Source organism: Bicyclus anynana, chromosome 8 (assembly GCF_947172395.1).
Source record: "Bicyclus anynana chromosome 8, ilBicAnyn1.1, whole genome shotgun sequence".
NCBI classification, from domain to species: domain Eukaryota; kingdom Metazoa; phylum Arthropoda; class Insecta; order Lepidoptera; family Nymphalidae; genus Bicyclus; species Bicyclus anynana.
In genome coordinates, this window is record NC_069090.1 from 3,849,069 (window position 1) to 3,874,727 (window position 25,659).

Genomic DNA, 25,659 nt, shown 5'->3' on the forward strand with positions numbered 1-25,659 from the left:
TATATAGTTTGCGTTTGACCTACCTTTCTAATTACCATCCATGATAATTAAAAAGAAAAATGGCTGCAATAAACCGATCCTAGTTTTACATGACAGTTCACATTGATCGATTAATTAGGGAAGCGATTCACTTAATTGGAAACATGGCATATAACAAGTCCGCAGTACATAACGCTGCCGATTAGTGATACGTCCGGGTACATTTGCTTTGTTAGTCTATACCTACTATACTATACAGTGGCTACGTTTCTGGTTTTGTACAGAGTGATCTTTTTTATTCTTTACAAGTTAGCCCTTGACTACAATCTTATTTGACGGTAAGTGATGATGCAATCTAAGATTTATTTATTTATTTATTTATTTTTAAGAAAAATCAACAGCGTTACCAAGAATACAATTATACAATATTTCCTGTATGATACAGCCAATTACAGATTTTCCATAGTTATAACAATTTATAAAAAACACAATCTGAGAATACATTCAAGAAAAGGAAATAATAAAGAAAAAGGGAGAAAATAAAATCACATTAAAACGTATGTACGAGTGAACGTTGGTATAAGAAATTGTGTGTGTGTGTGTGGTTGACTGTGGTGTGAGTGTGGTGTGTGTGCGTGTGCGTGTGTGTGTGTGTGTGTGTGTGTGTGTGTGTGTGTGTGTGTGTGTGTGTGTGTGTGTGTGTGAAGACAGTGTGTGCTAAGTAATTAACTATTTAGTTTCCGCTAGATGTCGCTTAAAAGTCTTTTTTGAATACCGGAATATGTCAATTTGTGCGTATAGCTTATTGTAGCTATCTGTAACTCTGGTCATTACCGAGTTCTTAGTAAAGACTTTCCTTTTATGTGGCACTTGGAATAACGTCTTTCGGCGGAGTCGAGTAGGAGCTGCTATTAATTTAAGTTTTGATAATAAGTGAGGACTATCAATATGCCCATTTACTATATCATATAACAGTGACATATCAGCAATTTGCCTTCTCTGTCCTAAGGTTTGTAATTTATAATGGCCACAGTTGTCATCGTAATTTAGAGGAACAGTATGTGTACGAAAATTTAAGTGTTTAATAAATTTACGTTGAATTCTCTCTATATCTTCCCTTGGCTTTATATAATATGGTGACCATACACTACTACAGTATTCTAAATTGCTGCGGACATATGCAAAATAAATAGTTTTAAGTGTATTGATATTATGAAAAGGCTTGCAGGTTCTTAATACAAATCCCAGCATAGAGAAAGCTTTAGTGGTGATTACATCAATATGCTCATTGAAAGACATTTTGTCATCTAGTATAACTCCTAAGTCACGCGTTTTATCTACCTTAGAGATTGTCTTTCCATCGATACTGTAATTAAAATTCACTCTATTTTTATTTCTAGTGAAAGTTATATGCTGACATTTACCGATATTGATTTGTATTCTGTTATCTTTATAGTACTGGGAAAGTAGGTTTAGGTCTTGTTGCAACTTTAAACAATCGTTAACATTTTTAATCTCTAAATAAATTTTTGTGTCATCGGCGTACATTAAAAAATTTGAATTAAGAAAGCAACTATAAATGTCATATAAATATAAATTATAAAATAGTGGTCCCAAATGAGAACCCTGTGGAACACCAGACGGGATCTCACAGAAATCTGAACGACTGCCACCAACTACAACGGCCTGTGAGCGGTTAGACAAGTAAGATTTAATCCACCTCAGAAGGTCTCCGTGAATTCCCAAATATTCAAGTTTCTTGAGCAGGATTGTATGATCGACACGATCAAAAGCTTTCTCAAAATCTGTGTAGATCACGTCTACCTGCACGCCCTTATCCATAGAAACTAAAATGTCTTCTGTAAGATGGAAATGGGGTAACTTGCTAGGAGGAGGATGAAAATCCACACCCCTTTCGGTTTCTACACGGCATCGTACCGGAACGCTAAACCGCTTGGCGGTACGTCTTTGCCGGTAGGGTGGTAACTAGCCACGGCTGAAGCCTCCCACTAACTAGACCTGCACCATTTAAGAAAACCTCAATCGGCCCAGCCGGGGATCGAACCCAGGACCTCCGTCTTGTAAATCCACCGGGCATGCCACTGCGCCACAGAGGCCGTCTTTTGATCTACTGAACCGATTTTGAAAATTCTTTTACCAAGAGAAAGCCACGTTATTTGTGAGTTTTATAGGCTATTTTATCCGCGTATTTCCATGGGATAGAGCCGTGATAGCCCAGTGGGTATGACCTCTGCGAAGGCTCTTCGGAGGACGAAGGTTAGAATCCGTTGCGGGGCATGCACCTCTAACTTTTCATTCATTTGTAAGAAATTAAATATCACGTGTCTCAAATGGTGAAGGAAGAACATCAATTTTAATGAAAAACAATTTGCCAATTACCACTAAAACTTGAATAATGACAGACTTTTCTAAAAAATATGTATCGCTCTCTTAACGTCTTGGTATATAATAACGTACATTGTACATGCGGTTTTTTTTTTTTTTTAGAAAAATACATAACTTGAAAAATGGCTGATTGATATTTTTAACTAATAACACAATTTGTGTTTATATTGTGTTACTATGGTTTCACATTCGTTAGGATTGTTTTAATATGTAAACGTAAATGTAAGAATAATTAATTAAATAAAGTTAGAAATTGTATGTTTTTACAAAATTTCCGACCAATGAAAATCTGCCTTAATCCCAACCTGACTAATCACATGCCAGTCTTAACGAACGTTAAATTGAAGCGCGTCATGTTGCAGCCAATGCGACATTGATGGTGATTCGTGATACGTCCGGAATTCGGCCCGGCTCACGTCAACTATCTGACGCACGATGCTCGTTTAATGCGTCAGGTTGTGACAGTCCATTTGGATTCTACAATTCTCGGTGCTCAATTCAGTTATAAAACTATAAATATCACGAAATCCACGAAAACCTACGAGTTAAAGCGTCAACATACGTCATGCAATGTAGAGCTTTTTAAGTCTTTTAATTTTCATTAGCATCTTATATCATATAGTATATGATATAAGATGCTAATGATAACAATTAAATGTGTATATGACATATACACATTTAATTGTTTACACCATCCTACTTCATTTTACAAACGCAAAGTTTGTATAGATATTTGTTACACTTTTACACAAAAACTACTGAGCGGATTTGGCTGAAACTCGGTATGGAGATAGAATATATTCTGGATTAACTAATAGACTACTTTTGAATCCCACGCATACGAAGTCGGAGACATCCTCTAATAACGCATACCTATACCTAAATAACATAAAAAAAAATTTTGAAAATTCCACAAATTAATTACACTCTCGATCAAGTCGTCAATATTCTCTTTCAGTGCGCTTTTATTTGAGACCCCACTGTAGTATATTTGCAGACATTCGGTTATTCTCCCTCACTTTCACCCACTACAACTTTTAAACGGCTCAACCGAATTTCATCAAACATATCTAAGAAGACTCGCACATAAATCACCTTTAATATAAAAAAAACTAAATTGAAATCGCTTCATTCGTTCGTAAGTTATGGTGCCACAGACAAACTGACAGACAGACAAACACGTCAAACTTATAACACCTCTTTTTGCATCGGGGTTAAAAAGTATACTCCTTATGTTTACACCGTATATTTTTTTATATAAACACTGACCTCTATAACACGAATATTCCATTTATTAAATGTAAACGACAATTAAAGTACCTCGCTTCATTTTTAATACAGGTAGTCTTTAAAATTAAGCATCATTAGGTGTTTACGATGTGCATTTAATTTTAGGGTTACTTGAAACTTTACGAGATTATTGTTGCATTTTATATTTACTATAGGAGGTTTCTTGTCAAAAGTATATTGAAAATAACATGATAATAATTCGGTTTCAAGAGCCTTTTGATTTTCCAGAAAAAAAACCTCAGCTAATATACATGATATAAATATAATTTATTTATAGCCAATAGCACTCCTCGATAACACAGCATAATATCTTTCGCAGATTCCCTTTCATACAAACTTACAAACAAACATTTTTAACCTTTGTAAGATTAATAGATAATATATACTTCTATTTGAGATATTAAACTATTCTGTTTAATAATTTTTACTAACCTGTGCCTCCGATTCCGGAGGGTTCGAATCCGGTCCAGGGTCCATGCACCTCCAACTTTTCAGTTGTGTGCATTTTAAGAAATTAAATATCATGTCTCTTAAACCGTGAAGGAAAAACATCGTGAGGAAACCTGCATAGGTACCCCAGAAATTTCTTAATTCTCTGCGTTCGTAAACTCTGCCAATCCACATTGTACAAGCGTGATGGACTATTGGCTACTGGCTTCGACCCTCGAGTCTCATTCTGAGAGGAGACTCGAGCTCAGCAGTGATCCGAATATAGGTAGAATAATATCAAAAGTATAGACGTTAGATACTGCAAAATCACCGAGTATATTTTACAAGATATTCCTTATTTATTTCTCTTTATTATTAGCAAAGAGATATAGATATAGATAGACAGAGTTCATACGGAACCCTGCGTTCGTTTGCAACTCTATATTTATGTTATTCGATACCATTTAATAATATGTTTCGAATGTTTAAAGCTGAACCGAGCCGGAAAATGTAAATTGCTTCATAACAATCAGGGTCGGGCTGGCGTTTTATTAAAAACACATTACCCTTGACTCTGGCCAGTCGTTTTCAGTAAGGGGAAGTACACACAAAACGGCTAACACTGGTTACATAAACGCTAAGTATATGTAACCAGTGTACCCGCGTAGTTCCCGTTCCCGTGAGAAATCGGCGATAAAATATAGTCTATGACACTCACAAATAATGCGGCTTTCCAGTGGTAAAAGAATTTTATATATATAAATACCTTATACAACACCACACGCTTAAGCTCTTTATAATATTAGCCCTTGACCACAATCTCACCTGTTGGTAAGTGATAATGCAATCTAAATTGAAGCGGGCTTACTTGTTAGGAGTAGGATGAAAATCCACACTCCTTTCGGTTTCTACACGACATCGTACCGGAACACTAAATCGCTTGGCGGTACGTCTTTGCCGGTAGTATGGTAACTAGCCACGACTGAAGCCTCCCTCCAGCCAATAAAAGTCAATAACATTGCGTAACGTACCTACCCCGACTTTATTACAATATTATTTCATTATGGGTACAACTTATGGAATCTTACCCTATTTTATTGAATACTAGCGGACGCCCTCGACTTCGTCCGCGTGGAAATCAATGTAAACTTTCAACCCCTAATTTACCACTTTAGAGGTCGAATTTTAAAAATTCTTGAATCACATTAAATTTCGTATTTTTTTACGATTTATGAACAAATTTTTAAAACTGTAACTCTAAAAATGAAGGACTTTCCATACAAACTTTCAATCCCTATTTCACCTTCTTCTATTTTTTTTGGGTCAAAATGTTTTGCTCCAAGCTCCCATTTACCATTATACCAAAATTAATCTTGATCGGTTCAGCCGTTTACAGTCAGACCGGGAGACAGACAGACAGACTTACTTTCGCATATATGTTCTTTGTTTATGGTGAGCATATAGCAATATGCTGAGCTGGGACCTTTTTCTAGGTTATGCCACATATCGCAGGGTATTATCCTACTAATATTATAAATGCGAAAGCTTGTGTGTAAGTATGTAAGTATGTTTGTTCCTCTTTTACGCTGCGGCTACTGAAGCGATTAGGCTGAAATTGGGAATGGAAATAGATTTTACTCTGGATTAACACATAGGCTACTTTTCATCCCGGAAAAATCCACGGTTCCCGCGGGATTTGTATAAACTGAATTCCACGCGGACGAAGTCGCGGGCGTCCTCTTGTTTCTTAAACAATTGTGATGTGTAGCATAATGTAGTAATAAATATATTTTCTTCCTTTCTTTTTATTTATAATATTAGTATAGACTAGCGGACGCCCGCGACTTCGTCTGCGTGAAACCCTACTACTCCGCCTACCCCTACCCTACCCTACCACTACCCTACCCCTACCTTACCCCTACCCTACCCCTACCCTACCCCTATGGTAGGGACCATGCGACGGCGACGGAAGCTTAAAAAATGGAGTAACTTCTCCCGTTTTCTCAACATTTCTCTTCACTGCTCTGCTCCTATTGACGGTAGCGTAATGAAAAGTATACTATAACCTGCCCAGGAGTATGAAGAATAATTGTACCAAGTTTCGTTAAAATCCGTCCAGTAGTTTTTGTTTCTATAAAGAACATACAGACAGACAGACAGACAGACAGACAAAAATTTTACTGATTGCATTTTTGGCATCAGTATCCACCACTAATCACCCCCTGATAGTTATTTTGGAAATATATTTCATGTACAGAATTGACCTCTCTACAGATTTATTATAAGTATAGATTACGTGTGCGGGGAACCTAAGACAAAGTCAGTAGGCCATGTACCATCTGCCACGCCCGTTATCTGACCGCACGCTTTATACAATATCCATAGAGTCGTAGAGTGCCGGCGGTTGCAGCCGATGTAAACCGAGTCAGTGGCACGGAGTCACTTTTGACCATTAACCTCTCTTTACTGCCGTTAAAAGTTCAACTATTATGTCGTCGTAAAGTTTAAATTCCTCGCTGACGCCTAATCACTGGAAATATACCTGAATTTTTTTTAAATAGTCAACGCCACGCGGTTTATCTCGCGTAGTACTCGTTTCCGTGGAAATACGGGGTTAAAATATAGCCTATGTTCATCAGGGATATAGGATTCTAATGATGAAAGAATTATTCATATCAGTGCAGTAGTTTTGACGGCCTCCGTGGCGCAGTGGTATGCGCGGTGGATTTACAAGACGGAGATCCTGGGTTTTGATCCCCGGCTGGGCCGATTGAGGTTTTCTTAATTGGTCCAGGTCTGGCTGGTGGGAGGCTTCGGCCGTAGCTAGTTACCGACAAAGACGAACCGCAAAGCGATTTAGCATTCCAGTACGATGTCGTGTAGAAACCGAAATGAGTGTGGATTTTCTTCGCTTCTATCTAAGATTGCATCATCACTTACCATCAGGTGAGATTGTAGTTAAGGGCTAACTTGTAGAGCATAAAAAAATGCAAACAAACAAACAATCAAAAAAATATTTCCTCTTTAATGCCGCGATAACAAGGGATTTTTCCGAGACAAAAATTAACCCAACCCATATTCGGCTAACCGTTATAGCCCAGTGGATAATTATGACCTCTGCCTCCGATTCCAGAGGGTGTGGGTGGTTGTGGCTCTCAGTTACTCTATAATATCCTCTATCTTCCCGTGAAAGACTCGTTAAAATGGGTTTAGCCATTCCAAAGATTAACCCGGACAAACAGACATACAGAAAAAAATATAAAAAAGTTTGTGCGTGTTTTAGAATCGTGTAAATAAGTATTTAAGAAAACACTTTTCAATTCAAACAAAGTTTTCTTATTCATCAATCGCCCTGTATCCTCCTTTAATATAAAAACATGAAATGCCTCTGCCGGAAATCAAACCTGTAGTCTCCGGTCCCCACTATAATTATTGCGAATGCGGTTGGGCTAGTTTGGCTCTTAGCCTGAGGAAGACCCCGCCTATTTCCTTACAAAAAAACTAACCAAGAGAATGTATGTACTTGAAGACATAACAAGTTAAGATTTAATTACATAATTATAATAATCAATTTAAGTGACGTGATAGCCCAGTTGATATGGCCTCTGCCTTCGATTCGGAGGGCGTAGGTTCAAACCCGGTCCGGGGCATGCAATATCTTTTCAGTTATGTGCATTTTAAGAAATTAAATATCATATATCTCAAAGGGTGAAGGAAAAACATTGTGAAGAAACCTGCATATCTGAGAATTTTCTTAATTCTCTACCTGTATGAAGTCTGCCAGCATGGTGGACTAAGGCTAAACCCCTCTCATTCCTAGAGGATACTCGTGCTCAACTGTGAACCGAATATGGGTTGTATGATTGAAAATCGATTTCACTTACATAGTTATAGACCGTGGTAATACACGAATAGAATATAGCATATATTACTCGCTAATAATGTATGTCAAAGAACATACGTCAAAGTTAGTGAATTAGCCTGCTGAACTCTTCCATCGCACTGTAAGCACTTATTATACCAAATAGTGGTCGAGCTAACCTGTCAAATGTATCTGCCAAGTGCCACCTTTGAGAGGAGACTCGTGCTCAACAGTGAGCCGAATATGGGTTGTATGATTGATAATCGATTTCACATACATAATTATAGAATGTGGTAATACACGAATAAAATATAGCATATATTACTTGCTAATAATGTATGTCAAAGTTAGTGAATTCGTCTGCAGAACTCTTCCATTGCACTATAAGCAATTATCATACCGCATAGTGGTCGAGCTAACCTGTCAAATGTATCTGCCAAGTCCCACCTTTCTCTTTATAATAGCACTAATTTTATGGAAATAGGTAAACAGTGTCGTTTGATATAAGTGTCCCTTTGATATTATTCAAAGGCGAACAATCACTGTGCGCAGACACTAATTATTTGTAAGTTAGGTGTTATTTAAACGTTTACTTGGAATCGTATAAAGTTGAAATCGGGGGTACGGTGACGAGCGGAGCGGGTAGCGATTTCTTCATATTCATCCTTTTAATGTCTCACTATATAGTCAGACAAGTTCATTGATGATACTGCCATGATATGCTGGCGACGGGGGAAAGACTGCGCGGGTGTAAAATCGTGCGTACGGGGAAGTGAGGTGCCTCAGTCGTGGGTTTTTCATTCATCGCTACACAACCCCGACACGCGCGGACCATCGGGAGTGTTACGAACGAAGTTGTCAAGCTTTAGAACACGGTCTCTCTTCCTATAGATGAAGGTAATGGAGCTTGGAGTGACCATGCTACAATGCGAGTTTATTGAGAGCCACAGTATTGACTCTGTAACAGTCTGACTGGGATCGACGATTTTTTGTATTCGTTTACGACACAGAATGAAGAATGATCCAGAATGAGTCTTTAGAAGCGTGGTGAAGCCGATGAAACCCATAAACATACGTCACGCATCTCCTTGACATCCGCATATACAAACTTTTTTCGTAATTTGTATTTCAAAAGTTAACACTAACAACAATTACGTAAATTAATTTAATAATCAATATTAACCAATAAGAAATACTCCATTTTATTTCTTTAGTTTTTGTGAATAGTTTTTAAAATATTTAAAAATATAAGACGACATTTGCTTGGAATAATATTGAAAATTACTGATGCGACGGTTCCTGTCGTACTGACTCGAGAATGTATTACTTTTTGAATTTTGTATTTGGAGCGGCTACGACATCGCCGTGTTCCGTACGCGCCATCTGTATATAATTGATTAATCTGTGGCTCTGATACTCTGAGCATAGCCAGAGAGCTATGCTCATGTATGATGTAGATAGCACCTGTGAGTTATTTTGAGATTTTGATAATAATTAATCATTGACCATTGACAATCTCTATCTATCTTTGTCTAACACGATATTACAGATCGAAACAGATAGATAGGAATTCGAATCATGTTTCTAAATCGTAACATTGCGAATGATTTCGCACAAGTGCGTATTGTCAATTCTAGAATCAATATCCGGAAATTCCACTAAAAGCTTACCCTTACCGTTCTATGTTCGGATTAAGTTATAAATAAGCTCCGAGTCGACACTAACAAGGCTGTTAATCATACTATACATAATAATAGGCATTGTCACATGGGTTTGCTCTTAAAAGGCCCATTACGCAACGTCGCCTTCAATCGGTATCGACTTCTGGTTGGGAATTGGGTATTTCCTTAAATGATAAGGAATTTATTACTATTTACCACAAAACTAAATCTTTAATAAAAAAATTTAGGACTGCCTGAAATATCCTGTATATTTCAGGAAACATTACCTACTTGTCCCGTAAATATTACCTACTTACTTACTATTTACGGGACACCCTGTATGTCGTCTCCTTGTTGTTTCCGCCCGCGTCACCACATGGCTCCAGACCAGACCAGCGCTGCGCTGGTGTATCCACCACTAGCATAGCACATGTTGGTACCACAGACATCAACTTTTGTTTTTATATTTTAATTAGCGGATGCCCGCGACTTTCCGCGTGGAATTCAGTTTTTCACAAATTTCGCGGGAACCATGGACTTTTCCGGGATGAAATGTAGCCTATGTGTTTCAAAAATTTCAGTCAAATCTGTTCAGTAGTTGCGGCGTTAAAGAGTAACAAACATCCAAACGTACATCCATACAATTTTTCGCATTTATAATAATAGTATAAATGCGAAAAATTGTATGGATGTATGTCTGGATATTCTTTCATTTTTGTTACTTTATTTTAATTACTGTGTTTGATGTCTTCTGTGTATTACGTGTGTGGGTGTGTGTGTGTGTCAAATAAACAAATTATCTTTCTTTCTTTCAAATAGTTTTCCTCTAACATTATACATCTTCATCTACTACGGTCAACTACTTACGATTTTCCAAACAAAACCGAAAATAATACCTATACGTAGTGGGACTTAGGTGTTGTATTCTTTTTTTTTAACCAAACTTGAACCTAGGAACTCAAAATCCCATGAGTCAGTATTTACTGTTCAGTAGAAATGATATCGCAATATGGATATGCTGAAGCAATAGCTCGCGGCCTGCTGCAGCTTTGTAAACCATTAAATAGATTGAGCCAGATAAGTATTAGAACATTATAACATAATGGGAAACACTATAGGAATTATAGCGGTCATAATAGGTAACAAATGGACTATCCAACACCTGAGATACATATCTAGAAACCTAAATACTCATATTACTACGAGTATTAATCCTACGACTACCAACGAGTAAAACCACGTAAAACTATAAGTGCGAATGTTTTTATGTTCATCGGTTTTTGTGTACATCTTCTCCACTCGTCTCTATCATTCGGATATTACTCGTCAATTCAAACAGATACTGAAAAAAAAAGAATGGGTTCCTGCGTGATAGTTAGGAGAAGCAAATACGCATGGAGATGTGTTTATACGGAAGAAATCACGGACATTACTTAGGTGACTTTACTATACGTATTAGCGGCGCCAGCTACTTCATCCGTGTGCAATTCAGATTTTCACAAATCTCGCGGGAACCGTGGATTTTTTGGAATAAAAAGGAGCCTTTAAGTTAAGTCTATAACTTCCTCTTCCAGTGGAAGTCCTGTTAAAATCGAGCCTGTCATTCCAAAGATTAGACAGACAGACTGACAAAATTTAAAAAAATTCGATTGCTTTTTATTAGTATCGTGTTCTTCAATTTTATATATTGAGTAGGTATTGATGATTAGTCGATCTCTGTAAACTTGCATTTTTTTTTTTGCAAGTTTCCGGAAACTTATTGTAAGATCTACAACTGAGATCTAGGTTTAACCAAGTCATATTTAAGTAGAACAACTTTTGTTCAGGTCGTAAAGCCTCAGATTAATACGAAGCGATGACTAAAAGCAGTAATATCATTAGTTTAGTTCGGTTGCAAGTGAACAACACAACTAAACCGATTCTCACACTCGGTCGACAATTACGGTTAAATTTATGCAAGTGAATATCTCTTGTTCGGTGAACAGAAACCGTGCTTGGTGTTACGAAATTCTACTGAATTTCGCTGTTGGCATGGTGCTTCCATTATTACTACTTACGTATTACCTATCTTCCCGCCCTGACTTCGGTCAGGCTAAACAAATGGGGATGATGACTAGGTTTGAATATATTGATTTTTATGAGACATTCGGGTAAATAAGGTCAATATTAACTAATTAATATGTAAAAAACAAAGATTGTCTGGATGTTTGCAATATGAATAAGATTATAAAATTCCAAATCTACTAAAAATCTTTTAAATTTTTAGCTTTCTTACATTAAATGTGACATTTTTCAATATTTGAACCATAACATAAACGCCCAAATACCAAAGATATTTGTAATTTTGTTTGAACGCCCATACAAATCTAACGATCATTATGATTAACGACGTCATTAATTCGTGCCATTTTGTATGGCAGTGCCGCATATATGACCCATTAAATCCCTGTAGCTCCGAAAGTAATGATCGCAGATATCCTGTTACTTTTACAAAATAACTTTACTATTAGAATATTCCTTATTTATATATTCAATTGATAAAAACTGTCATCATCTCTATTATGGGTTGAATTATATTTTTAAACTAGCGGACGCCCTTCAACTTCGTGAAATTTAGTTTTTATAAATCGCGCAAGAACCATGGGTTTTTCCGGTATCCCATATTTTGCTCAATAACTTTCTCTATCTACCAGTGAAAGTCCCGTTTGAATCGGTTTAGCCCTTCCAAAGATTGTGACGAACAAACAGACTTTCAAAAAGCTTGATTGTGTTTTAGTATCGTGTAAATATCTATAAGCACGTGACACAGACAGACACTTCAATTTTATTTATTGTATTGCGTTGATGTATTGATGATGATGAAAGAAAATGTTTACTAAATAAAACATAAATCATAACTCCCAAACGGATGAACTGAGAGGCGGCTACTTTTTTCTCTAGACAAATTATTTTATTTTATTTAGCTAAATATCAAATCTATCACCGTGGACCAGCTACATATGGTTTTGCGAGTAACAGGCCGCTCCCTTATGTCATTACATATGGTCCGAGAAGTGGTGGATATTCTTCAGTAAGTACCTTGTGCGGTGCCAAGTCAGTGTCGAGTTTTAATTGAAGCATTTTAAATTAAATAACTGATCAGAAGGTAGCTCATACGATGTTGTTTATTCTTTCTTAGTTATTTTTCTCTTTTTAGTTTAGTCGGTACGTTTTATGTTTTTGAAGTCGGTTGAATATTTTTATTAAAATTTTTTGTGTTGGAAGTCAGTTGAATTTTTTTTTATTAATATTTACGAGTACCTACGTCTATGTACAAACACAGAATATGATTGGAATCCCTCTCTTTTACCCTTAATGCTAACCTGTAATAACCTATTGTACTCAATTGTATAATTAATCCATTAATATTAACAATAAAAAGAATAACTAGAAGTGTAAATTGCGTAAATTACTATAAAACACCAGGACCTAATAAGGCAACAGGAGTTGTAATAAAAAGCGTAGACAAATTAAATTAACAAATGAGTTTGTAGCGTGATAGGCTACACAATGTTGCGGTGGTTGCGAGCCGGCAATTACTTAGTATTATGATAATGTATTCATGAGGCATTATTGGCAACCTTGTCACGTTCGGTATTGTAAAAAAAAATATAGGTAATCGGATTAAGAGATACCGAGTGAACGAAAAGAGAAGACGCAATGAAAAACTTTTTTAAAGAAAAATACAATGTAGTGCGGAATAAAATATTGCCAATGACAGTCACAAATTACGTGGGTTTCTATTGATAAAATAATTTTCAAAATCGCTTCAGGAGATACAGGGATTACTTTCTTCAACACCACAAAATTTACCTCTTTATAATAGTATTATGGACAGTAGCGTGCATAGGGTTCTTAACTAGGTTAGGCACACTACGTAAAAATGGTACAAAATAGAAAATTCCTCGTCCAATACAGGTTCGAAATAAATTCTCAAGGTATGCAATGCGTTTATGCATCTATGAATTGCACACCACTGAGTATGGATGGACGTTTACTGCTGGACATAAGCTTTTTGTATGGACTTTCAAACACCTCAGTCCTGGGGTCAGACCAGCATTCAGCGGCCTTTAACTTGATGTCGTCAATCTACCTATTAAACCTATTTTGACGGCCTTCGTGGCGCAGTGGTATGCGCGGTGGATTTAAAAGACGGAGGTTCTGGGTTCGATCCCCGGCTGGACAGATTGAGATTTTCTTAATTAGTCCAGGTCTGGCTGGTGGGAGGCTTCGGTCGTGGCTAGTTACCACCCTACCGGCAAAGACGTACCGCCAAGCGATTTAGCGTTCCGGTACGATGCCGTGTAGAAACCGAGAGGGGTGTGGATTTTCATCCTCCTCCTAACAAGTTAGCCCGCTTCCATCTTAGACTGCATCATCACTTACCATCAGGTGAGATTGTAGTCAAGGGCTAACTTGTAAAGAATAAAAAAAAAAAAAACCTAGAGGGCACAATATAGTCAATAACTAAACACCTATCTATACTGTAGTGCATTTTATTCCAAAGCCTCATTATCTATTTCGACGGCCTCCGTAGCGCAGTGGTATGCGCGGTAGATTTACAAGACGGAGCTCCTGGTCTGGTTTCTTAATTGGTCCAGGTCTGACTGGTAGGAGGCTTCGGCTGTGGCAAGTTACCATCCTACCGGCAAAGAAATACGGTTGGTGGATATCAAACCCATCCATAGCAAGTAGCATAGCACATCTCTCGTGGGTTAGCACCCTTAAGATGGCGTTTAATATAAACTTTGAACGAAACATGCCCGTAGTTTCATGAGGTAGTGTATTATAAGAACGTATGTATTTGGCTGGTGGGAGGCTTCGGCCGTGGCTAGTTACCACCCTACCGGTAAAGACGTACCGCCAAGCGATTTAGTGTTCCGGTACGATGCCGTGTAGAAACCGAAAGGGGTGTGGATTTTCATCCTCCTCCTTACAAGTTAGCCCGCTTCCATCTAAGACTATATCATCACTTACCATCAGGTGAGATTGTAGTCAAGGGCTAACTGGTAAACAATAAAAAAAAAATGTTACCTTAAGCCGGATTCATATTTGTCTGACGTGTCGTGTTGTGACGCATCAGAACAGAATCGGCTTCATACATTTTGTATGCGACGCATCAGAAGCTATCACGACATGTCACAACACATAAGTGTAAACGTTCACACAGGAAGTAAAACTATAAGAAATTGTAATTGTTATCAATTGTAAACTATAGTACTGTATGACTTTTTCATTTCAAAAGAGCAACTGTTGAGTTTCTTGCCGGTATCTTCTCAGCAGAACCTGCCTTCCGAACCGGTGGTAGAATCTTTACAAATAGTCAACTGACGTGTCAAAAGTGCTTGTAAATTGAGCCTACTTGAAATAAATGAATTTTGATTTTGATTTTGATTTTGCCATATAAAATACCTATTCTGTTCTGATGCGTCATGTCACGTCACGTCAGATAAATGTATATCCGCCTTTACAATGAACTAACGTTTTCATTCGAGTACATCTCCTTCTGTAACTTAGCGTTTAGAGATTTCGTGATGAATCAGTCAGTCAGAAGCATTTATCTTATACTCGTAAATATATTCATGAGTCTCGTGCGTACAGTTGGCAAGTAAATTGTTGGTTCTCGTCTCTAATTAATTATATAATTTAAATGAGCCCACGTCACAGACCCCTTTATTAATTAAATAATGACGGGAAATCGTCATTGCGTGATTTATTTGCGTGACTTTAAAAATGTATTATTTATTTATTTCTTACACTTCGATGGAATTTCAAATGAAACAAATTCGCAGTAATAACTAAAAGTTATTGTGAAATATTCCGAAAATAAATATACAAGATTCGATGAATAGTCGTCTACTTAGCAGACGTTAATTATTTTACGAAAAACTACGTTTTATTAAATACTATGGGCCCCTGCGGTTTCACGCGCGTTGTTTCCATTCCCAATGGGAATCATCATTATCAACCCATGTTCGGTTCACTGCTGAGCTCAGAATGAAAGAGGTTAGGCCAATAGTCCACCACGCTGGCCCAATGCGGATTGGCAGACTTCACACACGCAAAGAAGTAAGAAAATTCTCTGGTATGCATAACACTGCGCTACGGAGGCTATCAAAATAGATAAAAAGGCTTTGGAATAAAATGCACCTACAGGTAGGTGTTTAGTTTTTGACTATATTGTGCCCTCTAGGTGGATTGACGACATCAAGTTAAAGACCGCTGCATGCTGAGCCCCAGGACTGAGGTGTTTGACAGTCCATACAAAAAGCTTATGTCCAGCACAGTAAATGTCCATCCATACTAATATTATAAACTATAACATGCTCTGTGGTAGAGTTAGTATGTGTAGAGCGTCAACTTTCCATGGGATCTGATAAATTGTTTATGCTTAGGCCTAACTTTACATAAAAAATGGCTTCGACGGAATTTTTTTTTTTTGCTTTCTTAAAGCTTACCAAATGTAAAAATATCCTGGTTTATGGACATGTATGTCAATCAATCCGGATACTATGTATAAAACTACTGACACCTTTGTTTTGATTGTTCCCAGGTACAAACGTCCCAACGTCCTCGAAATTCATAAAAGTTGAAGAATCAACAACTAATGCAACACATTTCGAGTAAGTGTTGAAACATTTTATTTGATAAACGATATCTCATTATCGATGAACGATAGGTACAAAATGTAAATAATGGGCCTTAATTTTAGAGCGTACAGTGATAAACAAAAAATTATTGAGTCTAAATTTTCGTATCTTAACGGAGAACATACTGAGCCGCCTCAGTATCGTGATGTTTGGAAGACGGAAGTCCCTACACAAAAGGCCTATGTCCTGCAGTGGACGTCCATCCATTCCATGATGATGATGATGATGATGATGGTGGTGATGATGATGATGATGATGATGATGATGATGATGATGATGATGATGATGATGATGATGATGATGATGATGATGATGATGATGATGATGATGATGATGATGATGATGATGATGAACGGAGAACATAGTAATTGTGAAAAAACTGAATTCTACATTTTTTTCAAGATGGCAGAAAATGTACTTAGGAAATCTTGGTCGAGAATGATATTATAAATAAGGGTTCCGTTTTTGTTCGTATACGTACGTTCAGAACCCTAAAAACAGAACTTCGACGTCCAACAATGCATAAATAAATAAATACTTTATTGAAACTCGTAACTTGTTTTGTTCTGTGACAAGTTAACCCTTTACTGCGATCACACCTGTAGAGCTATTCTGTAACTATGTTAGGTATAATTCACAAGTGCGTGTTTCTAATTCTCCTCTATCTGTCCCTTTCTATAGTATCGTGTCAGAGAGAAATAGAGGTGAATTCGAAATTCGCAGCGAGTTATACAAAACATCGTTACAGAATAGCCCTGCTGATGTTAAGTGATGAAGTCTAAGATGGAAGCGGGCTTACTTAAACGAGGCACAGAGTTTATTTTACTCGTAACATCTAACGGTCTCTACAACATCATACGGTAGGTCTTTGCCGGTACTTATTGTGATTTCTAAAAAAAATGTGTTTTATATTTCAGGTCATGCCACGAATTGCCAAGAATAAAAATGGGTCCCGACCTTCGGAGTGCTAGAAAACTGAAATCCGCAAACAGGTACTTTACTAGTAGAGTGGCTTCAGTCAATCAATTACAATTACAAAAAAAATACGTAATTACAGTTGTTGGCATTATCATTAGCACTTAATACGAGTAACCTGAAAGTCAGTTCATACTACTTGAGTGAGCTCTATTTACTTACCACTTTTATACCCATAGAACATGTCAAACGCTTTTTAAAAGATAATGCTTTAGCTATAGGTACACCTGTGGCGCTAACATGCGACCAAGTGAAGAGAAATAGACAAAATATCGTCCAATGGCGTCGGAGTTGTCCCAGTCCCATCACTTCCGTTCCAACGCAATGGAAGAGATATCGGTATTTCCGGTTGTGCCACCATTGGTTAATTATTGTCTGAAACTCTTGACGAGATGCTCGTATGATAGCGCCACTGCAGTACCTACTCACTTTTCTTGTCTTATATGATGGACTATTTATCAGCTGTGTGTAGGTTTTCTACAGCATTGGTTTATTAGAAAGTGCTTACGAATTATGCGATCTAGTTCCGCCTCACAGGAGCTCAGCTCAGGAATCTGCACTTTTACACAGTTCCCGGGATGTATATGTAACTTTTTTATATTTTCGATATACCCAAAACAAAAAAGTAAAAAGTTTTATTTGAAAAAAAAAATATTTTTCCAATTAAAGGCAATGTTTGTACTTTTAAATAAATACAAAAAAGACAACTCTGGTTAATCGCGTACCACTATAGGCGGGATATTTACTTACCATTGAGGCGTGATTGCAAGTCAGACCAGTCCAGTAGTCAAGCCCTTTCATTTGATACCCATATTGAAGGAGTTGTGAAAACAAATATATAACTCACCATTTTGTTGTGGCGGTTATCTTCGATTTGAAATTTGTAATAGTGTATACACTAGTCAAGCCCAAGTTGTAAAAAAATATGTAACACGAAGTATTGGACCGATTTTTGTCAATCGTAGCGAAGACCTGACAGGACTAATTTTCCTTTGAAACAAAAAAAAAACCATAATCAAAATTAGCTCAACCGTTCTTTAACTTTATGCAAAACGTATAACAACCAGGTTTTTTTACTTCCATAAAGATAACCCTATGATTTTCTTTTTTATAGATTCAAACAGCCTCCAATGTTACCAACGCAACAAACGCTGCCAGTGTCTATGGAACTGTCAAACAAGCCGTTTTACTCACCAATGATACCTTTCACGCTCCCGCCCAACGAAATCAAGCCCAATCTGTCCGCAGATATCGAAATTAAAAACTTTTTGCTCAATACAGCTTTACAAAACGCCTTGTCAGACTCCATAACCGAAATATCACAGAGGAAGTATAAACTGGAGGTACATAAGAAAGAAACAGATGTAGATAAAAAAGAATGTGCGAACGAGGAACAAAGTCGAAGAAGGTTGCACAAATGCGATGTTGTCGGCTGTATGAAGGTGTACACGAAAAGTTCGCATTTGAAAGCTCATAAACGGACGCATACAGGTTTGTTATCTACTCTTTACACTAGATTAAAGATTTGTATTTTTATATGTAACGAATAAACTCGAAACTGCTGGACTGATTCAAAAAATCCCTATAAACTCTATAATGACCAAGACAAAGTACAAAAGACAATATTTTTACTTTTTATCACTTAGACACGGAATTCAGCAAACTTTAGTTTTATATTACGACCTTAGATTATATTATTATAAATATTTCTATTTTTGGTTCAGAACAACCATATAGGATATATGACTGACTAAGTTAAACCATGGATTAGACACCATAGAGACTGTATTTTATTTTATTTGATGTGTATATAATTAGTCTAAGGGTCCACCCTTAGACTAATTATATAGGGACCTGCCTCGCTAGGTCACCCATCTGTCAAAGTGTAAGATCAACGATCTAACGCGGTTATAAAAATTGTTTCTATAGAACCGATTCTTCAACCGGAACAACAAAACATCGATCGAATATTCTGTGTTAGGAGTCGAAGCGATGTGTATTTTAGTCTAAGTAAAAATTATACGTGTGTGTATTGCGAATCAAAATAGTGGTGTGTATACACATCACTATTGGACAAAATATATTTATTGGTCTTAAATATTTTCCATGCGTGAGTTTATCTCGCCCCCCTCAAAAAATGGGTTGCGATTAAATGTGGTTTCTTATGTAATTAGTCTGAGATCCGACCGTAACTCCTTGTGCAACTTTTTGTGGAAGAAAGATATCCAAGGGATTTTAACGGCATAAGTAAATGTGGAAGAATAAATCCCAACGGTGTAAAGTGCATTGGGGTCATATCAAAACATGTTGGTTATAGGTGAAAAGCCGTACAGCTGCGGCTGGGCTGGCTGCGGCTGGAGATTCGCGCGCTCGGACGAGCTGACTCGCCACACGCGCAAGCACACCGGGCACCGTCCCTTCGCCTGCCCGCTGTGTCGCCGGGCCTTCGCGCGCTCCGACCACCTCACGCTGCACATGAGACGACACTAGCCTTCACACTGACAGACACAGTACAGCTGCGGCTGGAGATTCGCGCGCTCGGACGAGCTGACTCGCCACACGCGCAAGCACACCGGGCACCGTCCCTTCGCCTGCCCGCTGTGTCGCCGGGCCTTCGCGCGCTCCGACCACCTCACGCTGCACATGAGACGACACTAGCCTTCACACTAACAGACACAGTACAGCTGCGGCTGGCGGTTAGCGCGCTCGGACGAGCTGACTCGCCACACGCGCAAGCACACCGGGCACCGTCCCTTCGCCTGCCCGCTGTGTCGCCGGGCCTTCGCGCGCTCCGACCACCTCACGCTGCACATGAGACGACACTAGCCTTCACACTGACAGACACAGTACAGCTGCGGCTGGCGGTTAGCGCGCTCGGACGAGCTGACTCGCCACACGCGCAAGCACACCGGGCACCGTCCCTTCGCCTGCCCGCTGTGTCGCCGGGCCTTCGCGCGCTCCGACCACCTCACGCTGCACATGAGACGACACTAGCCTTCACACTGACAGAGTTACAGCTGAGCCTCTGTGACTTGTCTAAATTAAAAAAAAACGAATGGACTTTAGACCACATGACTAAGAAGATGAAGTAAAACTTCTTTCAAAAAATAAAAACAAAGTGCCATCTATGAGCCCTATTCATTACTGCATCGCAACAGGTACTTAAGGTGTACAAAAAGGGAGGTTTCAAAGTTCTCTAAGTATGCCATCTACTGGTGATTTTAAATAACAAATACTGTTTAACTACCCTTGTAGATGGCAGCAGGCATCTTAAAAGCCTCACCGTACACTGACACTTTGTAACGCATTCACCAACTTCAAGAAAGTTGCGTATAGAAGTTTTACTTCAAAATAAATGACTGATAAGTTGATTACTTGACCATAATATGAGAGTAACATTTGATATCAAGTTTTACTCCCATGTTTTTCTATCACTTGAAATTTTTCCACATCTCTATCGCATGTCGCATTACACCCGGGGGCGGAGTATGGGTAAACTGAAAAGCGCTCGGCATATCATCCAAGGCTAATTTCTCAGGGTCCATAAACATTTTTACTTATAGACAACTTAAAATTTAAAGTAATTTTCTAAAATAACATTTTTTTTTTACTTTTCGAAACGTATGCTTTTATAGAAAGACGAACAATATCTAACTGGCTAGAGCGGCCTGATCAGCGTCAATGGATAGTGTGGTAATAAAGGGAAGTTTGAGCTTTTTAGTTGAGCGAGTAGATTCAGCCTGATTTAAAGTTAAAATTGTCTATGACAGATCAAACTCTGCTCATGGACACGCAAGCTAAGAATTATTTTTATTCTTTTTTTCATCAACGTTTTAAGCTCTTGACTGCAAACTCAGCTGTAGGTATAGCATACGTCAATGACATAATATCTTGAAGTTAAAAACACGTATTGTCGATTGCTAGCGACGCAAACGAAAATTCACATTCTATGTAGGTACTGCATCGTCACTTACCCATGCTATTGATGTGCAGTTTTAAGTGTCCGTCAGATTTAACTGTGGAGTTTTTCGAAGTCAGATTTAACTGTGCAGTTTTTCTAATGATTTTGATTGAAATTTCGATTCCATAAAACTGTACAACTGTTTTTATGGAATCGCAATTTAAAATAAAGTTATAACTAAACTTAAATCGCGGGTTAACGTCAGGTAAAAACGCAGTCAAAAAATACAAAACTACTGGAATGTCGAAATAGACAGACAGAAAGCATACATAACGTTCTCTGTCTACCTTGATTGTTGGAATTCTGAAATGAACCTTAAATGTACCTGTGACAAAGTCAGAAGCGAGTTTGTTATTTTTACTATCATAAGATTTTTTTTTAAAATTAGTATTAAGAAATATTTTGTGGCATTATTTTACACTTAAAGGCCAGTAAAGCTATACATTTATTTTAGTTTTTAAAGGATATTAAATATATATAAGCTTTTTTTCATGATTTAATGACAGTCACAAAAAATGAGTGACATTTAGTGTAAGAGCAAGTTGCAGTAAATTGGGGTCCTCTTAGATATACATTAAAAATTTACTAAATAATGATTAATTATTATTTGTGAACGCTCGTGACTTCGTACGCCTTGAATTATTTTTGTAATAAAAGTTACGTCACTATTAAATGAAACTAAGCCTCTACAATATGCGTAATAGATACGAGCATATTGCTCTAAGTAATTTACCAATTTGTGTGAATTTCTAAAATTCCAACCCTATAACATATATATAATGGTATTATATATATTTTGGAAAGGGGTAAGTAATAGGGTAAGCTATGCAAAACGTATTTCCACGCGGGGTTCATAAATATATATCCTAAAATGTAATATATCCTAATTTACTTCAAAAGCAAACTTAATTAAGAATGTTAGAATATAATTATGATGCTCAAAAAATTGTTCCACAATAAATACAGGGCAACGGTGGCAATATTAGATAAAATCATTATCTATAAGTTATAATAATTTTCACAAGTTCTTTTTTGTAGTGTACTTACTTAGTAGGTATTGTTTTAATATGTATATGAACTTTTACGTTAAGTTCAACAAAACCTTACAACTCTTAAACGTCTAAATAACTATTCTATCTCCATTTAAATCAGAGGTTCTCAAACATTTATTTTCTCATGGACCACTTGCTGGTTCCGGTGGACCCCCTGCTACAATTTCGTGGACCCCCGTTTGCAAACCGTGAACCCCATCTTTTTTAATGGCACCAACGTGGACCCCGTCAAATCTCCCGTAGACCTTTGGGGGTCCACCTGGACCACTTTGGGAATCAACGATTTAAATAGTATTGTTATTGAAGATATTGTATAGTGTTCTGTTGTTTGATATTTTAACGCGTTGTGTTTCAAAAGTTTATGAAATGTACTTAATATATTACTTGTTTTGTAATATTTAACAGGGGTGGTGAAATTGTATAGATTAGTCTATACTAATGCTTTCCAAAAATTAGGTACATAATGGAACATTTCTCTCTCTATAAAAATTTCAAAAAAATGTCTGTTATTTTGTTGAAAAAAGGTTCGCCATCCCTGTAAAACCATATACATATTATAGTTTTTAATAAACAGCGTAGTTCTAGTGTATATTTCGTATGAACTACCTATCTAGTTTAACTAGGTTTTGCAAACATTTTTGCACTGCAAAATTAAATTTTATATTTATGGAGCGGAATCTCTACGCGTGCCTTTTAAGATTGTAGAGAGAGTCCGATTTGTAGTTTTGATTAATAAATCTGTTTTACCGATAAGTAAATAAACTGATTATCTTCTTTACCGACTCTAAGCTAAGATGATTTTCATTTAGTTAAAGAAAGTAAAAGTTTGTTTTTAAATACATATTGTATAAAATTCCCTGAAGATTTTTTTTATTTTACGTTAAACTTAATTCAGTTTAACTTTTTCTATCAAATATTGTGTTAGCAATTATCTATATCACGTTATAGTATTAGCAATGTATTGAAAATTCTGAATTCGAGTCGAGTCGAAATACATGAAAAATTTATTTAAAAATTTATTTTAAAACATTATTATAGTATTTTGTTCTGTATCACAAATTGTGATATTAAAATAAGACAATGTAAGATTTATTTAGTATTAAAAAGGTATTTGGGGGCCAGTATTTTTTGACATTACTATTAGGTACGTATGCAATAAATGATAGTTATAAGCGAAATAATAAATAAAAAAAAAGTACTAAAAATGTTGATCTCAAAAAATTGGATATTCCTTTCTCTTCGTAACAATTGATCTCAATTGAATATTTATTTTTTATTTACAAGTGAAAAATTGTGTTTACTTACTTACCTATTTGTGCAATCTCACTTTATAGTCTAAGAGCCCGTGAACCCCAGACCTTCGTCATTTTAGAAAAACTGAAAGTTTGTCAGTTTAGGCTCCTACCATAAGTAAGTACGGTATCCAATCATAGAGTTTAGACAGTGGTGGCCTTGACAGGTAGCAGATTTTAAGGATCCAGACCCTCAACCGTCTAATTACAATGTGTAATTTTTTCATGTTTTCCTGGGCATAATATGAGAAATAATATACCCCGTCGTCGGCAATCCTTTAAAAAAAACACTATTTAATTTGAAATTTCAAGGCTGAAGTGTCTGGATATCATTTCTCATATTATGCCGATAAAAATGTAAAAAAATACACTTGATACTTAGACAGTTGAGGGTCTGGATCCTTGAAATCTGATATCACCCAAAGCCACCACGATCCTAATTCCACAGTTGGCTATGGTACTTATCGATGGTAGGAGCATGAGCTAACAAATTATTATCAGCTATTATAAAATGACGAAGGTCTAGCTGTCGCTGGCTCTCCGTCTATCATTGTTAACTATTTTAAAGGGCTTTGGGGTAATTTCGAAAATGGACCGTGAATTTTTGAATGAAAATTTGTGAACAAAACCAGACAATATTTTTTGCAGAGTTTCAAATTACAAGACATCAATTTATTTGCCTTTCTAACTCCAGTCGTGTAATATTTTGTATTCTACGATTTTTGTTATTTTCATAAGTACCCCAAAACACTATTTTACATAATAGAAGAAGATAGTACTTAAATTACTGATTGTTTTCCTTGAAAAATACTTTACGTTTCTTTTATCTTTCCGATTAACATTATGCAATTAATGATGCCTTAGTAAATAATTAAGTGTATAGATTTAAAATAGATTTATTAATTACCCAGCATTTTGCCGGCCAGTAAATAAAATGTATTTTTTTAGATTACAACATAAGATTCCTATTTACATGTTATGCACTTTATACTAAGATTAACTAAAGCTGGACTACCATTAAAGTAACAAAAGAAAAAATATATATACGCAAACCAAAATTGAGTTCGCCTGCGCAATATATGAAAAGAGTTTGGATAATGAAAGTCACCCAACAAATTTAAAAAAAAACCCAAAACTATAGTGAAAATATTGGAATAACTCAGTTTGATACTTGTAATTTTATTTAAGGAGTAATGTTTTTATACATGCGTTTTTAACAAACACTAGTAGATTTTTTTTTTAATTTGTTAGGCGAATTCAGTCTACTTTCAGTAGGCAAACTCTACGAGGTAGACAACAGGGGAGCGAGAGCGAATGAAGAATGGGCGACAGTGATTCATCCATTCATTCTTTGACAGAAATGCTCCCTCCCGCACCTCTCAGTCCCCTCTGTCGTCATACCCCGCACACTATTACACGGTTGAAGATACATAGAAAGTAGCTAGGTTTGCTTATACTTGTGGATGATAATTATGTTGTAAACAATTCATCCATAATTTTCAAAAGGGCTCAACGTTGTATGGTCGTCCAAAGCTTTGATACACGAAATGACAATATTTTTTTTTATTATTAGACAAATCTAAATAAAAGTTACTTTTTACTGTGAATAATTGTTTTATTTATTTACCCATAGACGTTTTATATGTTGTAATATATCTAAAATCGTCTTTAAAATGGTAAATAAGAAATTCGAAATAAAATGTTTTTAGGGTTCCTTCACACATGTAAATTAAGAATGATTTGTGTGTGTCTATACTGCGCGAGGTCCGAGAAGCATTTGGCCGGTTTTCTTTTTTGTTTTCTGTTAACATGGTTCACAGTAGGTATAATGTTGCTGGAACTTGGCCTGCGCACTACCATGCGCTTGGATAGTATCTACCTATTTTAAGAAGTACGTTTTTTTAATACATAGCTCGTAAAAAACTTAAACCAACTTAGGTTGCCAATAAATTTCCGGGCCAAATTATTATTAACCATTATTAACTATCGTCGATGACAGTTTTTGAGAGTTTTCGAAGCAATCTAGTCGCAAAATATTGTTAACATGCTAATTTTGATATAAA

At 36.7% G+C, this 25,659-nt stretch overlaps 1 protein-coding gene across 5 annotated transcripts in view; it reads left to right on the forward strand.

The window, feature by feature from the left end:
- LOC112058613 (Krueppel-like factor 3) overlaps nt 1-25,206 on the forward strand; it is a 52,290-nt gene extending 27,084 nt beyond the window's left edge. For all 5 annotated transcript variants that reach the window (XM_024099516.2, XM_052883007.1, XM_024099517.2 and 2 more), the window contains exons 6-9: nt 16,220-16,289; nt 17,234-17,308; nt 18,406-18,782; nt 19,609-25,206. In XM_024099516.2, the coding sequence (XP_023955284.2) occupies nt 16,220-16,289; nt 17,234-17,308; nt 18,406-18,782; nt 19,609-19,781 (695 nt within the window). In that variant the 3' untranslated portion in view covers nt 19,782-25,206. The remainder of the gene's footprint in view (nt 1-16,219; nt 16,290-17,233; nt 17,309-18,405; nt 18,783-19,608) is intronic.
- Nucleotides 25,207-25,659: the final 453 nt, after the last annotated feature.